The 17,692-nt window shown below is 45.1% G+C and overlaps 3 protein-coding genes across 11 annotated transcripts in view; 1 reads left to right on the top strand and 2 right to left on the bottom strand.

Annotated features, from left to right (window-relative positions):
* Nucleotides 1-1,483, bottom strand: part of LOC126987969 (uncharacterized) — a 146,847-nt gene extending 145,364 nt beyond the window's left edge. Inside the window, exon 1 of the mRNA XM_050845663.1 lies at nt 1,359-1,483. The gene's annotated coding sequence lies outside the window, so the exon portion shown is untranslated. The remainder of the gene's footprint in view (nt 1-1,358) is intronic.
* On the top strand, nt 311-4,415 carry LOC126987971 (zinc finger protein 814-like). Its single transcript, XM_050845669.1, has 3 exons — nt 311-466; nt 1,227-1,746; nt 2,246-4,415. The coding sequence occupies exons 2-3, from the start codon at nt 1,326-1,328 to the stop codon at nt 4,300-4,302; spliced, it is 2,478 nt and encodes an 825-aa protein (XP_050701626.1). The 5' UTR covers nt 311-466; nt 1,227-1,325; the 3' UTR covers nt 4,303-4,415.
* Nucleotides 4,416-11,329: 6,914 nt separating this feature from the next.
* LOC126987966 (mucin-19-like) overlaps nt 11,330-17,692 on the bottom strand; it is a 207,597-nt gene continuing 201,234 nt past the window's right edge. For all 9 annotated transcript variants that reach the window (XM_050845640.1, XM_050845638.1, XM_050845646.1 and 6 more), the window contains 8 exons: nt 17,438-17,522; nt 16,928-17,167; nt 16,180-16,327; nt 15,638-15,888; nt 15,142-15,358; nt 14,008-14,273; nt 13,344-13,489; nt 11,330-12,505 (listed from right to left, as the gene is read on the bottom strand). In XM_050845640.1, coding sequence (XP_050701597.1) covers nt 12,098-12,505; nt 13,344-13,489; nt 14,008-14,273; nt 15,142-15,358; nt 15,638-15,888; nt 16,180-16,327; nt 16,928-17,167; nt 17,438-17,522 — 1,761 coding nt within the window. In that variant the 3' untranslated portion in view covers nt 11,330-12,097. The remainder of the gene's footprint in view (nt 12,506-13,343; nt 13,490-14,007; nt 14,274-15,141; nt 15,359-15,637; nt 15,889-16,179; nt 16,328-16,927; nt 17,168-17,437; nt 17,523-17,692) is intronic.

Raw genomic sequence — 17,692 nt, 5'->3', positions numbered from 1 at the left:
CCTCGTCCCCCTTTATATCCCCCTTAATCCCTCACCCTCGTTTAGTTCCCTATATCACCTCATGCCCCTTCCCTTCCCGTCCTGTAGCCCCCCTTCTTTCACCCTCGTTCCCCCTCTCCTTACCCTCGATCGTCCCCCTTCCCTTACCCTCGTCTCCCTTCCCTCACCCTCTATTAACCCCCCTTCCCTCAGCCTCATTCTCCCTTCCCTCACCCTCTATTAACCCCCTTCCCTCACCCTCGTTCCCCCTTTCCTCAGCCTCGTCCCCTTCCCTTACCCCGTCTCCCTTCCCTCAGCCTCGTATAGTCACCCCTAAAATGCCTCGTTCTCTACCACAAAATGTAAACAAACCAGCCACACTCACATGTCCTCAGCTGTCCGCCGCCCCCAAGGCCTCCCCCGTGGCTGCCCCTCGCCCCAGCACCACCCCCGCCCCGCCCCGTGACCTTTGGAAGAGTCTTAGAGGGTCAGTACACAGCAGCAGTAATTACCAGTGAATCCAAGAGAAATAGAGAAAATCTGGGTATTTTTTCTAGTATTTCTTGGAGGATTTTAAAATGCAGGGAAAATGTTATTAGTCTTGAGTGTTTTTCTAATGTAGTAATAATTAAGACATATACTGAATTCTGAGGCCTCTCACCTCCCCCCCTCGTCCCCTAAACCCTTTTCTGGGGTAAGTTTAGGAGTTTGTTTACCAACTTCACTTTTTTTTCTGATAAGTTTGGAAATAATTAACCTTGTAAAAAACACTCCAGACTCACTCATCCAATACGACGTTATAAACAAGTGCATCGAGGGTTATTTTATGGGGATAACATCATATATTGTTGACGGCCCTGGGGAGCACCGTGCGGGCCTGAAACCTCATCAATGGTAAACGGTCAACTGAAGGTTAATCAAAGCCAAGCTGAAGAGTGAGTGCAGGGCCTGAGGGCGTGGTGATGGCAGAGCAGCACAGATGCTATAGTGGCTCCAAAGTCAATTAGGGTCATATTGGAAAGATGAACCATTATATATATTATTTTATAGGATCCCGTTATACCGTGTCCACTTTATCTGCCATTGGCCTTAACCGTTTTGATAACTTTTCATTTTAAAAAATAGAATCTATGAAATCCAATGTACTACATCACATGTATAAAATTCCCTTTATTGCTCATCCTGTCTTTTTAGCATATTGAATGAAAATTTGGATGCCATAGCTGGTATTTGTTTTCCTGTTGCAGGGATGTATGGGTGGCAGAAATGATACTTAACAAGTTCTTCGTGGCTGGTGAGGAAACATGATCAGAAAAATGTGCTGGTGCAGCTGACTACTCTGAGCAATGGCTGAGGGCTTGAGCAGCACAGAACCTTACCTCCTAAAGGACGGCGTGTGCCAGGTGGAGTGTATTGTGGTGAACGAGGATGAGGACGCTGAGGAGGACATTCTGTTCATCAACTTGGGCTACACATCAACTTCCTCACAGACTGATTCACAGTACTTCAGTGCCTGCCAGCCACACATTCCTGGTGTGCCCATCTTCTACTGTGGGCAGCCGGCACCAGGCACGGCCACCACACAGTGCTTCATCCCTCACGTGGCCGACGCCTGTGTTGGCAATGACCCGCCAGGCACGTGCTCGGTTCAGCATCAAGGAACACGTCCACCAAGCAGGCCGAGCCCCTCTGTTTCTGCTGCCCTCTCAGCCAGGCGTCACAGTGATGTCACTGCCAAGACAGAAATGGTGTTGGTGGTAAAGAAAGGTGAGTACAAGAGCCACTTTATATATTCTGTCAAAAATGGTGGAGGATTTGGGAATGGCTGAAGAGAAGAGCAGTTTGAACTTTAGATTGCAGGAAGGATGCAGAAGCTAACATTTTGATGGAAATGAAAATTCTATGATAACCAGCAATCATCTGCTGTTGGGATTTAATTTGAGTCTCTGTGAAAGGTGACATAATCAACTATATATTCCTCAAATATACTTTGATGCTGCACTTCTATACTTTGTAGCACAATGCTAGAATTATCGATTATAGTAGGCACTGTGTTGCTTGGCTTTGAATAGGACCCTGCCATATGAGGTGTTCCAAAGGGCGATGGTAAAGTAAGTCAAGATTAGTTTCTGAGCACCTTCCAGATTCATAGTTACACCTTCAGTTCGTAAACTGGCAATTCTCTTGAATCCACCTTATCCATTTTACACCGAGTCACATGTTCAACAAATTTACAATAGTGATTGTAATTAATTTCTTCTTGCAGAGGAAGAGTTTGGAGTGACCAAATGGCCAGTACTTCCCACACCTGCAGCAGAAAGGAAGACTCCTGCACCCACCCCTCCTGCGGTGATTCACAAGAAAAGAGGAAGAAAGAGGAAGGCTGTACCTGAGAGGGAAGAGAAAAGAAATCCAAATTCACCTTTACAAGCCCCATTAATTTCAAGTAAAGTGCCTGGTAGGCGCAGGAGGAGGAAAAAGAGAGATAATGACTTTGAGTATGACTTAGGTGAGAGTGAAGGGGAGGCAGACCTTAAACTTAAAGATGAGTATGATGATGGAGATGAAGACTGGAGGAGAGAGAAGGAGGAACACAATGGTGAAAACAGTGACAGTGGTGCAGATGACAGAGACAATAACAGAACTAAGAAGGGAAGCTGGAAGGACACAAGGGAATCAAATCCTTTGTCAGTCCCTGAAGATGAGTGTGGACCCAAAGATGCTAACTACAAGACTCTGATGGATGGAGTGACAGGGAAGTGTGATGAAAGTAGTGAAGAATCTGATGATGGTGATGATGAGGATGAGGATGACAAAGATGGTTTATACAGTAACTCGGCAAATACTCACAATGGTAGTAAGAAAAACAAAGTGCTGACAGTGGGAATTACTGACCTAGAAACTGAAAACAGCTCCTCTAGACAGGTGAAAAAATACTCCGAGAAAGCTAAGGCAAAGTATCACCAGGAGAAAGTTATCAAAGAGGATGGGAAAGTAGCCTATCAGTGTTTGAAATGTAGTAAAGAGTTTGAATCACGGGCACAGCTCAAGGAACACAGAAAAGTTCACATGTCAAAGGTGAGAATATACGAGTGTAGTCACTGTGACAAGGTGTTTACCGAGGCCCGCAAGTATTACTCCCACTTGGGCTTCCATAAACGGCTCTTTGAGTGTCAGCCATGTGGGCGAAGGTTCTCACTCCTGGGCAACCTGAAAAAGCACCTGAGTACACATGAAGGTGCCCCAGATCAGGTGTGCGAGGTGTGTGGAAACCAGTTCCAGACTCCGTCACAACTGCAGGAGCACCACCAGACGCAGCACCAGGAGGACAATGTTCGGACATACAAAATGGAGTGTGAGCACTGCAGGAAGAAGTATGTGCGCGAGGAGGCGTACAAACAACACATGAGTGGCGCGCCGTACAAGTGTTCGTTATGTGAGGTCTTGGAAGGCTGCGAGACCAAGCTCAGAATTCACATTAGGAACCAGCACGGTCGCTGTGTGTGCGAGTTTTGTGGAAAATCCTTTAAGAAGAACTCCCTCATCCACCACATCAAGATAGTGCACCGTGAGGCCTGTGTGCCCTGTCCCCACTGCCCAAAAAAGTTTACCTATCGCTCCAAGATGCTCGCCCACCTCGACGCCAACCACTCACAAGAGAAAAAATACAAGTGCGGCTTGTGCAGCTACAAGGCACGCACCGTCAACACCCTCAACCTGCACCGCCGCCGCCGCCACCAGGACCCTGCCCTGTCCCCCCAGTACTGCTGTAAACTGTGTCCACGCAAGTTTCACCTGCCGTCCAAACTGACACTGCACTACCGTGTCCACACCGGTGAGAAGCCGTACCCCTGCCAGTCCTGCGGCAAGGCCTTCGCCACCAAGTACAACAGAGCAGAGCACGAGCGCTGTGTGCACGGGGAGCGCGTTTTGTTGCGGCATCCGGATGGCTCCTCCTCCGTGCGGGTCATCAAGCACCGGCGGGCACCGCGCGCCCCCGGGCGGCGCTGTGAGCTGTGTGGCCTTGACCTACCTACCTCCTGGGCCATGGTGACACACATGAAGGAGCAGCACAATGCACAGACGCTGCCCAGCACACCCGCCAATGAGGATGCAGCAGTGGCAGCATTGGAAACACAGGAGTGTGAGGCAGCAGCAGCTGTAGTGGATGAGTATGAGGTGAATGCCGAGCAGTGTGAAGCTGTGGTGGACGGTGGGGAGCAGGACCTCCTGCTGGATGGCACCCCCGGTGTGGTGAGCATCCCTGAGTATGCAACTCACGTTGAGATCGATGGTGTGGAGTACCGGGTGATGAGGCAATGACTACCCAGCAGGCTGCCCTCATGTTGATCAGGAGGCAGTCTGCTCAGGCTGGTAGATTGGCTGATACTCAGTTGCATAAATATAAATATGAGGCATTAAAATTCTACTCACTTTTCGTATTTTTATATCCTTACATATTTTTTGTGTGCATTGGCCTTCATTCTTGTTATAGCAGGAAATTAATCTTTTTAAAAAATACAGTATTTGTTGATTCCCTCATACATTTCCAAACCTCGTGCTGTGGTCTTCTGTCCAGGTCAACAGAAACACGTGCCACTCTCTCTACTCCTCTGAGCGTTTCCAACATTGCACTATGAATATCGTGTTGGTTGTCCCTCGCCCCAACATAAAGACAAACTGCTCCTCCATTACTGAAGTTTCCTCACTGTCCCATCTATTATCATCTCCCTGATCTTCAGTGTGTATCAGGTCAGTTTTATTCCTCAATAATTTTTACATATCTATGTTATCATCTAACCCAAATATTGGAACCATTACACTCACCTTCACCTCATCTGGCATTTTTTCATATTCAATATTTTCTTCATTAGTTCCAATAACATGCCAACTCCCTCCTCCTCCTCAAGATTTTTCCATGCCTTTTTTTTAATGTCTTGGCCTGCAGCGCTGGTAGGCTTTCCTGTTTGGGCCTGGTGGTTGGCCTGTGCCCGTCATGGTGTAGGCAAGTGTTTATAGTAGTGCCATATGTTCTCTGCTGGAATTTCGTCCAAACTTGTTGCTTTTGAATGTCATTTTCCTTTTTCTTCCGTTACTTCATCTTTGATAATGTCAGGAGCCTCACCTTTCATTTAATGTAACAAACAAATTCTGCCATACTGAACAGAAATGGTTGGAAACAGCAAACTTTCAGCTCATATAACAAAGTTTGCTATATATGGAAAGGTCAGATCCTTTGGATATGATGGATTTTCAGATATAAAGTCACCTCCTTCCCCTAACTGGTTCATTAACTCGGTAGCAGCGGGGATCATGTTTCTTAATGGTCCCTCAAGTGAGAAAAAAAGAAAAAATCATCACTTATGCAAACAATTTCATAATACATATCAAAGCATTTGTGATCAGATTATGTATCATCAATTTTGGGGGGTTTATATCGTGGCACAAATTGTCACTGCTGCAGCAAGCGCCTGCCGGTCGTTGCCGCACTACCAAAGCCACCACAAAATTTGGTTGGTCGCTGTAAAGCACGGTAAAGCCACAAATTTGGCCCGTCTTTTTACTACGGTAAAAATTTGGCTGGCCGTGTCGCTCTACGCTAAAGTAAAAAATTTTTGGCCCGTCTGCTGCACGGGTGTAAAGCCACAAATGCCCGTGCTGCTACACTAGTAACAAGCCAATTAATGGCCCCGTGCTTGGGTAAGTAAGCCAATTTGGCCGTCCGTCGCTGCTACTGGATTAAAGTGGGGGGTTACTATACTGTTTTTTCACCACATCACCAATCTTTTTTTCATAAGTGTTAAATCGGCACATCTCATGCTACCACAAATTCCACTACCCTTTCTCCTGCATTTCCCCCACCTCACAGCCACTATCCACTTTAGATACACCTGTCACATCTCTCCCTATGTGCCCCTTAGGTCACCTTCAACAATATTCTCTCATCTTCTGGTACATTTTCATTTCCATCTCTAGCTGCTGTCATGGGAGTCCAGAGGGGTCGGGAGGGGGAGTTGCTCCACCCTTAGAAATTTGGGTACATTCCCATTCACATGTTAGTTTGCAAGTTATAAAAGAATTAATGTTGCTCGGAACCTAATGAGAACACCTGGTGCTGTAGTTATTGGGAAACTGTGAGTGGCATTGCTTTGAAACCAAAGCTTGTTTGTTTTTTTACTGGACTCGCTGCATTGACAAAAGACTTGAAGCAAGGTCTGCTGCTGAAGTTGCTAGCATGCTTAATTAAAAAAAAAAAAAAAAAAAGCATTCAGCCTCGGCAGCAATTAACAATCCGAGTCTGAAATAGCTATTAAACTTTTTTTCGGTAATTATTGAAAATCACTACGCGCCTCCTGAATACGATATTACGCCTCCATATTATACTTAAGGGACATGTATTTCGTCTCTTAATATAATATCGAGACGTAATATCGTATTTTGGAGGCGCGTAGTGATTCTCAATAACTACCTTTTTTTTCTGTAACCGAAACATCAATGCTATATACAATCAATTAATCAACGGGGGCATACGGCGGCTGGGTACACATTGGCTTGTCCCTCTAAAGACACCATTCCATTAATATCAATCCAGTCTATCAATCCACGGGGAGCGCATTGCCACGCCCACCCTACGACGTGCGCCCACCTCCACGCCTCCCATCACGTGTGTGCCCCGCGGCCTCTCAGAACTCATTAGCATTACTGTAAAATAAGGTCGGTATTCTCAGACACTCCAGCCGATGACATCAACTATTCCCAAGGGCCAATAAGGAGGTTAATCGGGTCCCCATGAGTGTTTCTATAGGTTCGTGACACAGAATAAGAGTCAAACTACCACCAGGGTCATCAAACTACCCATGGAAATACCCAGAAATCCTAAGAAAGCTTTGTCAAATTTGTGTTTAAGAATATGACCCTAAGGATTAAAGTTTCGTGAACACTTTGAACGTCAATGTCACTTAAAAACATGACGGAGAGATCAGCAAACAAGAGGTAATCCATTCAGACTAACAAAAGGCGTGGGCTATCTATCCCCCTCGCAATATGGCTCCAGCTAAGTATATTGTCCCTGTTGCGTTAATTATTTTGCTTCTGTTCTATTTACCTTTCCCTTCTGTGCGTCGATCTCCCTTCACCGCCACGTGCTGGAAAACTGGCGGGAAATCATTGGCTGGATAGTTTTCCACCTCTCCACCAATGTTGCCAGATTGTCGTACTCGATCTGCCTCCTGTTTGCCGATTTCCGACCCCAAAACTGCTTTCATCACCCAAATAACTGCATTCATATATGGTTATCGTTTAAATGGTTAATTATTGGTGCTACTTGGCAACAGTTATGGGCCAGAAACCGGTAAATACGCGGCTCTGAGTACGATAATCTGGCAACTCTCCACCCTCAGTCTCTCTCTATATAGTTACCACATACAATTTTCCTTTCAAAGTCAATCTCTGAAATATGAGCTAGAAATAAACTCATTCATCTGGGACTATTACAAACACTCATTCATTAGGGACTTATATATGGGTACGTTAAACTGGGGATGTAGACAAACTTCAGGAATTACTGTATGACGGAAAGAACAGCTTGCATGAATGGTTTATTTGGGATGATTGGTTTACATGGCACCTTACACTACCGGGCCCTCTTGCCAGACCCGCCCACCTTCTTTGGCCGCCGCGCACAACTCCGGAGCTCCGAGTCTGTGTTGCTCTTGTCTCACTCCGAGGCTCGAGACGCTTCGAGCCTCACGCCGTCGCTTCTTCCCTGCTCATGAGTCTCGGTTACAAAAATAATCTGGATACAGGATACCACGTTCAGGGTGAATAGATCCTTTCTCCAAACAGTTTCCAGCAAAATACAACGAATTCTGGGCAAGATGAATGACTTGGATAACGGTTAGGTGGTAGCGGGGTGAAAGTTCAGTTCGAGGCGAGAAACACGGATATACAGTTGCGAAAGTGGAATAAAATAAACGGATATATGTAAAAAAAAATCCTCTGGCACGCCGCCGCCATCTCTAAACAACGTGATTAGACCGGGTACTGCAACACATAAATAATTAACCTGTGTGTGTGTGTGTGTGTGTGTGTGTGTGTGTGTGTGTGTGTGTGTGTGTGTGTGAAATCAGTATAGTTCCAACACAAAACTGTTACAAACTTCGTCAAAAACAATAATAAATAGAAAAACGATCATGCAGTTCTTTTCTCTCTGACGCAAAATGTTACACAGGATAAAAATACAAAATAATGATAATAATAATAATAAAAATAACAATAATAACAGTAAGAATCATCCTGTTTTAGAATCCTAGCGCTAAACAATGTGGTGTGGGGTCAACGTTGCTAGATTATCGTACTCTGCTTCTTATGTTTAACCGATTTCCGGCCCCAAAACTGCTCTCATCACCCAAATAACTGCCTTCATATATAGTTATCGTTAAATTGGTGAATTATTGGGTGTTTCTTGGCGACGTGGACCGGTGAACACACAGCTCTGAGTACGATAATCTGGCAACGGTGTGTGGGATGTTACTGCTGGATAGGTTAGTGGATTAGAAGGATTAATTATTATCGGTCTTTGTGGTTCAGTAATACTAAGTTGTCTTTCGGCGTCAAGGCCCTCCGCATCCCCACTCGCTTCCCCCTAAGAAGAGATACAACAAGCCTGTAATACTATAAACAAAAATACAACATTCATACTTTCAATGGGGTCTCACTGCTTACACTTGAGGATGTGTGACAAGGTAAGGGTGTGTATGCATGTTTAAAAGTCGTATTTTTTCATTTTTTTCTTTATCTTTCTTTAGTGTCAAGTCTAGAAGGTTAAGTTTTAGGTGGATTCAAGTTTTCCCTTCCTAGATGTTTGCTACTACTACTACTACTACTACTACTACTACTACTACTTACCACTACCCCTATTACAACTTAAACTACTACTTCTACAAATAAAACCGCTATTACTACTTGTCTTCTAATTACCACTACTACTACTACTCCTACTTCTACTACTTCTACTACTTCTACTACTACTACTACTACTACTACTACTACTACTACTACTACTATTACTATTACTACTACTGTGACTCTCATATCAAAACAACTAACTAACTCACTAACTAACTAACTACCATTACACAAGCTTATATGGTGCTAAAATCCATTACCAATTAGCTAATAAAAAAAAGATAAGGCTGGATACAATACGTTCTGAGGGAAGGTGTTGAATGCGCAGTGAAAATAAAATAAAATAAAATAAAATACACATGAATATTGCATAATTATCCTCTTTTTAACTTGACACACACAGACCACTGAAGGGATGAAGGGGTCAGCAGGGACTCCACAAGACTGAACAGTGACCCGATGGAAGGTTTGAGAAAGGACAGTGCTGGAAAAGATAAGCTGCAATGGTGGTGGTGATGGTGGTGATGATAGTGATGAGGGAAGATAATGAGGGTCAGATTTACTCTCTCTCTCTCTCTCTCTAAGACACACACGTTATGATAATGAGGAATGATGGACAGGAAAAAGACTGTATATTCTCTCTCTCTCTCTCTCTCTCTCTCTCTCTCTCTCTCTCTCTCTTTGTTGCTAAAACGAAGGAATAGGTCAAAGATGAAACACACACACACACACACACACACACACACACACACACACACACACACACACACCAGGACGCACATGAGCACAGGGGTTGGTGTTGAGGAATACTAAGAGGGATGGGAACGGCTTGTCTCACACTTCGGACACGACACAACAATTACTACAATAGCTTGAGCTCTTCTTCGCCCAGGAAGACACCAAGATCTGCAGCCATATGATATCACAATCTTCTTATTCACAAAATGCTACGCTGTGAGATACATGGAAGAAATAAGTATCATATAAGTGGAAACTATTAATATGGTACGCTATACAAGTCTATGTACATTTGATGAGCATGGAAATGTTGATATATATATATAATTATGTATAAATGTGGAAGCTCAAGAGTGGGGCCTGAAAGCCATCCAAACTACACACATATGCTGTTTCCTCACCACCTCTCTATGTCATAAATGTTGGGTGAGCGGCAGACAAAACACAGCACAAGATATGCACCACGCACACACACACACACACACACACATGTGCACACACACACACAGGCACACACACACACACCAAACAGTCCACTGTCTAGGGTCTGAGCCAGCCTGGACTTTGACTGTGAATAGTTTACTTGACTGCCTGGTCTTCTGCCCTGGCCAGACCCAACCCCTGTGCCATCCAGTCTGTCTTGCAGGGAAAGATCTCACTTGGCTCCCTCTTGTTCCTGCCTCTTTAGTCTTGTTTCTTGACCACAAAACACCGATACATTTTCTTCTCCTTAGATAAAAGCTTTAAATGCATTACCATTCCTGTGGCGTGTAAAAGTTTCTTCTGTACCGAAATGTTGCCACACTTATCACCAGAGGCCACAAGCAGTAGATATGAGAGCAGCACAGCAGACCATCAACACCTAAGTTATACCTGTTTGGTCCACTGTCACATGCCTCAACTACCAGCCGTGTACCAACACACTATGGCTGTGCATACTTATCATCTGTCCACATGTCCTTATTACTTGTGTCTTCAACAACACAGAGGAGAAGGTCTTACATAAAGTATGGCCATATACTCAGTTACTAATGACAAGGGGTTGGTATCCATTCTATAATATCATCAGTGCATATATTTTGATTTTGCTTCATGCAACCCACTCCTCTTTTGCAATGGAATCTTTCTTTTTATGACTGTTACTCCGCCTGGTGAGATGGACACTCCACCACACAATCAGGCAGGTGTGCAAATAAGACACTGTCGACCACGTCAAACTTGTCAACTTGCCCGACTGGACGTCACCTGTTGGGACCCAGTCCTGGAGGCTCCACACCAGTACACTGTGGTATGCTAGTGACTGCTTCATACCCGTGTCATCAAGGAACCAACCAGTGGCTCTGCCGGGCTGCCAGGCTGCCAGGCTGCCCACTCTGCATGAGGCAACTGCTCCACATCACCTGGATGGCCTGTCTCACTCTACCATTTATATGTATAATATATATATATATATATATATATATATATATATATATATATATATATATATATATATATATATATATATATATATATATATATATATATATATATATATATATATATATATATATATATATATATATATATATATATATATATATATATATATATATATATATATATATATATATATATATATATATATATATATATATATATATATATATATATATATATATATATATATATATATATATATATATATATATATATATATATATATATATATATATATATATATGGCTGTTATTATTATGTACACTGTTCAGGATGTAACAACAACCTTTCTTTATCACAAAAGGATATGTTCTACAACAAACTTCAACAATACTGGAGTCATTTGGTAGATAATCTGCTTAAAAATTCTACACACGTCTTTCATGTATAAGAGACTGATCCACGTTCTCATTTGTCACAGACAAATGGCTGTAACACTAAACGTCACAACACTACGCTGTACACTGGATGAGTTTATTCAATGTAGAAAAGCATCACAGTTGCTTGCCATCTTCCAAGACCACATAAACTTCTCTTTTCACAAGCCTCCCAGCACTGCACTCTCTCGCTGACACACTTCAATTTAATGCTTAATATTCAGATAGTTTTGTTCAGCACACCATCAGGCTTCTCTCTCCTGACCCTCAGCACCAAGGAGTCCAAGGCTCACGCTGGGTCCCCGTGGTCGGCACAGGCCCACACCCTGCCACTCACCTCCACACTCGGCATCACATTTCCAGGATGCTGACACTGGCCAGTCCTGCTCTGGGGGGGAGGGGGAAGGTCCCCCAGACTTAACAAGAGTCAACAATGCTAATGATTATCCTGTCAGTCTTCTATAGTACAACAAATCTAAGATCACAGAAAGCTCAAGAAACATTACAGTGTTGTATTTATCATTTGTGGATACTGTAACGGTTTAGCACATATCATAGCACATTAACGGCACGTATGGCACCTTTCACGACGACACACCACTAGGGCCCAGCTGTTGCTATAGCGGGGCCTTGCCGGGGGACGAAAGTGGCGGAAGATCATCCTTCAGCTCTGTGGAATTGGCGGCCCCATTGCCTTCAGCAGACACTGATATGGTGTCTGAGGTGGCAGTGGAGGAGGGAGGTGTGGTGGAGGTGGAGGCACTAGTGACTGTTGTAGTACTTGAAAGAACAGTGGTGGAAGCTGGGGTCGTGGTGGTGGTGGTGGTGGTGATGGTGGACGTGTGGGGGAGGCTGGGGACGTAGGGGGTGCCAATGGTGTTGCTGAGCCATGGCTGGAGGGCGTGGAGGGCGGTGAAGATGGCGGGGTGACCAGCACGACCGCAGCGGGCGTGGTGGGTGAGCAGACCCTCCAGACGCCACGCACCAGACTCACTGCGGCACATGAGTGGACTGCCCTCGTCGCCCTGGGGAAGATACACGATATAGATTCTCTCTCTCTCTCTCTCTCTCTCTCTCTCTCTCTCTCTCTCTCTCTCTCTCTCTCTCTCTCTCTCTCTCTCTCTCTCTCTCTCTCTCTCTCTCTCTCTCTCTCTCTCTCTCTCTCTCTCTCTCTCTCTCTCTCTCTCTCTCTCTCTCTCTCTCTCTCTCTCTCTCTCTCTCTCTCTCTCTCTCTCTCTCTCTCTCTCTCTCTCTCTCTCTCTCTCTCTCTCTCTCTCTCTCTCTCTCTCTCTCTCTCTCTCTCTCTCTCTCTCTCTCTCTCTCTCTCTCTCTCTCTCTCTCTCTCTCTCTCTCTCTCTCTCTCTCTCTCTCTCTCTCTCTCTCTCTCTCTCTCTCTCTCTCTCTCTCTCTCTCTCTCTCTCTCTCTCTCTCTCTCTCTCTCTCTCTCTCTCTCTCTCTCTCTCTCTCTCTCTCTCTCTCTCTCTCTCTCTCTCTCTCTCTCTCTCTCTCTCTCTCTCTCTCTCTCTCTCTCTCTCTCTCTCTCTCTCTCTCTCTCTCTCTCTCTCTCTCTCTCTCTCTCTCTCTCTCTCTCTCTCTCTCTCTCTCTCTCTCTCTCTCTCTCTCTCTCTCTCTCTCTCTCTCTCTCTCTCTCTCTCTCTCTCTCTCTCTCTCTCTCTCTCTCTCTCTCTCTCTCTCTCTCTCTCTCTCTCTCTCTCTCTCTCTCTCTCTCTCTCTCTCTCTCTCTCTCTCTCTCTCTCTCTCTCTCTCTCTCTCTCTCTCTCTCTCTCTCTCTCTCTCTCTCTCTCTCTCTCTCTCTCTCTCTCTCTCTCTCTCTCTCTTCAGCACACACATGCACACACTCACATGGCAGGGTGCGTGCTGGGCAACGGAGAAGCCGACGCATGTGTGTGTGGGGTTGAGGCGGCCGGGGTAGTGGGTGGTGTTGCAGGCGTCCAGGGCCAGGGTGGGCACGGGGAGGTAGTGCAGGAACTGGCTCTGGCCACCCAAGCCTGAGGACGGGAAGAGAGTGTTTTTTTGCTCTTTAACAAGTGTATTTATATAGCCTACAGTTTCTTATTCTTTTGCTTGATGGAAAAATGAGGGAATGTTTTTTCATATTTAATGAGATTGAGTAGTATGTGGATGCAAGATGCTTTCCTTAATATTCCAACTCCTTGATTTATATATAAAAGGGCAAACTAGTTACTTGACCTGACTGATCACAGCAGTCAGATGATAAAATCACAATTTTCATGTTTCCATATTTGGTTTGGATCCCGTCATGTTTGAATGATCAACCAGATTATGAACAAACAGAACACCAAGAAATACACCCACAAGACTTGAGCCATTTACTAACAGTCCACTAACAAATCAAAGAGAAAATCTAGTGTTTGAGTGGTTTCTGGCTTGTGAATTTTTATTTACATCAACAGATAAACAATTAATGCACCATATGTAGAGAGTGAACAATAAGTAAAGTCAGACACAGCAGTGCTACTCGAGGCACCTCTGGCAGCCTACGCACCGTCATGTGAACGCGTCCAGCCGGTCACCACGCAGCGGGCGGTGCTGCGGGGCGGCACGTCAGGCACGCACACAGGCTGAGTGTTTGGTCCCAACACCAGCGGCTTCTTCAGGCGGAGCAGCACTGCGTCCCCGGTCCACAGGCCACCGGTTCGCACCATGCCGGGGAAAGGCAGAATCTTCGTCACGTGATGGAACTCGGTGGAGCCGGTGGGGGAGGCCACGCCGGACACCATGGCCCAGGTGGAGGGCTCCATGCCATTCTCCCTGAACAGAACAAAGGGGAAGGGTGCTCCTTGAGACTTGGTAGAGAGAAATTTCAGAGGAGATACTGCTGAGTTTTGATGGAGGAATATAAATGTATATGTAGAGTGGAGACAAACAGTAATTAAGGCAGTCAGCATATTATGGACTAATGTTAACTACATCAAAGAAAAATCTGAAAATGGGTGACAAGAAAGAATTATGAAGAAATATAATTTAACAAACCGTTATCATATACTTCAGAGATGAGAAATAGTATAAGTTTAGCACAAGGAAGAGAAAGGGGGACGATAAAGAAGAGAATTTGTGTTTGATTTCACATGCTAGGGAAAGGCAAATGCAAGATGAGCTTACTGGCTGAAATGGTGATGAAAATACTCAGAGAACGTGAAGCATGCAACTTGGATTCTATAGTAATATAATGGACTGAAGGAGCACCATTAACTCTCCATATCCAGCATCATGCACACGTAAATCTTGGTTTGTGAGTAATATATCCCCGCCGTGCGCTACAGCTGCTTTAATGTCCACGACAACAAGACAGGTTTGTCACACCAAACAACATGTTTCATTCTATCTTGTATTAATGGATCATTAGGTGCATCATCCTTCTGCTCAGCAGAGTAAAGGTGAAAACAGAAAAAAAAACATGAGAGAAACTGACTTTAGGATGGCAAGTGATGGCTAGGGATCTCTGCAAGGGTCATTTACCCCCAAAAAGGTATTACAAACGGAAAAGATCCCATACAAGCACACAGCAAACACTGTTGATCAATCAGAAGGATATCTTGTTGGCATTCTCATAACAAAACCTGGAACAAAGTCAAGTACACTTATAACAAGAACATAACCCTGGGCGCTTCCCACTCACTTTGAAGAAAGGCAGGTGTATGCGGCCAGGACCCAGCTTGGGGCTACAATGGTGGCTGAGCAGTACTGGCCCTGGGCGTGTGTGTCATTCTTATTTGGGTGTGTCCTCAATAGAAGTGCCAGTGAGGGCCACTGTCCCTCTGTGGCTGGGGGCTGCTCACCAGCTGACAGCTGATGTTCCTCCAACATTTCATCCTTGAGGCTCCAGGACCCACAGGCTGTGAGGCAGACACATTGAGTCAGACAAAACACAAATACAACAACAAGAAAATCAAAAAGACTGAGAATGAAACTATGAAACAAACAGCTCTTTGTCTTTGCAGGAAAAGATAAGGTTTTAAGATCTAGCAATCTTGGCAAAATGGCTTTACTGGAGTAGAATGTAAGCTATGATGATGAATAAGTAATTATAATGATTAAGAATGATGGGGCATAAGAACATTACAATCAATGAGCCAAAAAGGAGCACAAAGCCTGCCAGTGTCTTTGGGACTCACAGTGATGTTCACAGGAGAGGTGCACCAGGTTGTCGCTGGAACAGTCAGACTTGAGGACGTACTGCAGCGATATGTCAGCACCCAGCACGGTCTTCTGTGACAGCTTCACTCGTGGCCGAGGCACCGATTCCGCCACACGCTTAACCTCTGTGCTGACTGAGTATGCAGCGCCAAGCAACTCACACACCAGGTCACTCCACTGAGTGGTCCACCCCTCGCCACACACTGCACTCCACCGGCTCTTCCCGCTCCTGAAAGGTTACAAGGCACCAGATGCCCGTCAACAAACACCTTGGCTGTTACCCAAATCTGGGATAAAGATTTTGCTTTATGAAAAAAATAATAACCATTTTTAGTTCTGCCTGCAAGGCAATGCATGTTTTCTGCAAGTAATGCATGTTTCCTAAAATGATTAATAGGAGCTAAATTACCTTAAATATTGCAAAATAATGTTGCAAAACAATATAAGTTTGTATAGAATACTCATGAAAGTATTTTTGCTTTTGCCTGTCAATTCAAACACAAATTCAGCACTAGCCTACCTGACTTCCAGCTGGCGAGTCCTGTTGTCAATCCTGACACAGTTCCACTCGTCTGAGCCGTCATTGCACTGCCTCAGGCCGTCACACAGCTGGAAGGTCGGCACACACCCGCCAACGTCACACGGGGTCTCGTCCAGCCCAGAACACTCTGAAACATGTGTGGTGACCACTGTAATGAAAAAATTCTGAAGATCTTTTAATTATTGTATCTGTGACTTCTTAAAAAATAACTATCCTATAAACATGATGCCTTTCCCTTATGGCACAGTGCCTCCTCAGCTCTACGACTCATTCTGTCTACAGTGCATTCCTTCCAGACCTGCTGCAAACACTGTCCTGTCCACCATCCTTCCCAACAGAGGCATCTCAGTGATGTATTTTGGAGGAGGCCAAGGAGCACTTCCTTGTTGCCTCAAGTAGTGTCGTCTTCATCATCTTCTCTTTAAGATCAAGTTTTCTCATAATTTCTCATGAGGTTAGATGGCCAGTGATATGCTTCCAAGTACAGGTAATCCTTTGGTTATGAAGGGGTTCAGGACTGACAGGCCAGCCAGGGTTAATGTGACCAAGATGAGCACTGAGGCTGCGTGCAGCTATTGTGCATGCCCCCAACTTTACCTTTAACTTTAAGAGGAGCTGAGAAGAATTTTGGAAGCTTAAGCTCCCCCAAGCCCCTCCTGGCCCTGACACTGCTCCTAGTGCCTGACCCTCACACCTTCCAGCCACACCTCCACAGCCTGACACTCACCGCAGTCCTCCTCGTCTTCCCCTGCGTGACAGTCAGGCCGCCCATCGCAGGTCCGTGCTTTCGGGATGCACCAGCCCTCCCTGCACCGGAACTCGTCCCCGGGACACATCTCGGTACAGTTGAGTTCGTCGGAATGGTCGGCACAGTCCGGCTGGCCGTCGCAGCGCAGGGAGAGAGGGATGCACGGGGAGGGGGCGCCGCCGCCGCACTTGAGCTCATCCTCCTTACACTCCCAAGACTCTGTCAGATGAAAGATGAGGAATTACAATGAAATGTTTAAACTTGGAGTACTTGGCTCATGATACTTGTTATGATATCCTAGATTTCATTTAGTCATTTCTAAGAGGTCACTTCATACACAACATTGACAGAGCTCTCTTTCTTTCTCTGATTGAATCACATTCACCAGCTTCAAGCTTCTTAACTCCCATCAGAAGCACATTTTGTTATCTCCTCCATTGTTGACACCTTTGTATCACTCTTCGCCGGCAACACCTGGCCTGTACTCACCACAGCTCAGCTCATCGTCACCGTCCCGGCAGTTGGTGACGCCGTCACACACGTAGAGCCGCTCGATGCACTCCCCGTCCTGGCACTGTGGGCGAGGAGAGGTTGGGCTCACACATCAGCCTAGACACTAATGTTATGACAGTAATTAATGTTATGGTTGTGAGGCTTCAGATTTGTAAGGTAAAGCATTAAGACAACCCATCAAGAAATTGATCTGAATATACATGTTCAATGTTGAGGTGAGCACAAATTATT

This window comes from Eriocheir sinensis, chromosome 67 (genome assembly GCF_024679095.1).
Source record: "Eriocheir sinensis breed Jianghai 21 chromosome 67, ASM2467909v1, whole genome shotgun sequence".
Taxonomy (NCBI): Eukaryota; Metazoa; Arthropoda; class Malacostraca; order Decapoda; family Varunidae; genus Eriocheir; species Eriocheir sinensis.
This window is presented reverse-complemented; position numbering and strand designations above follow the sequence as displayed.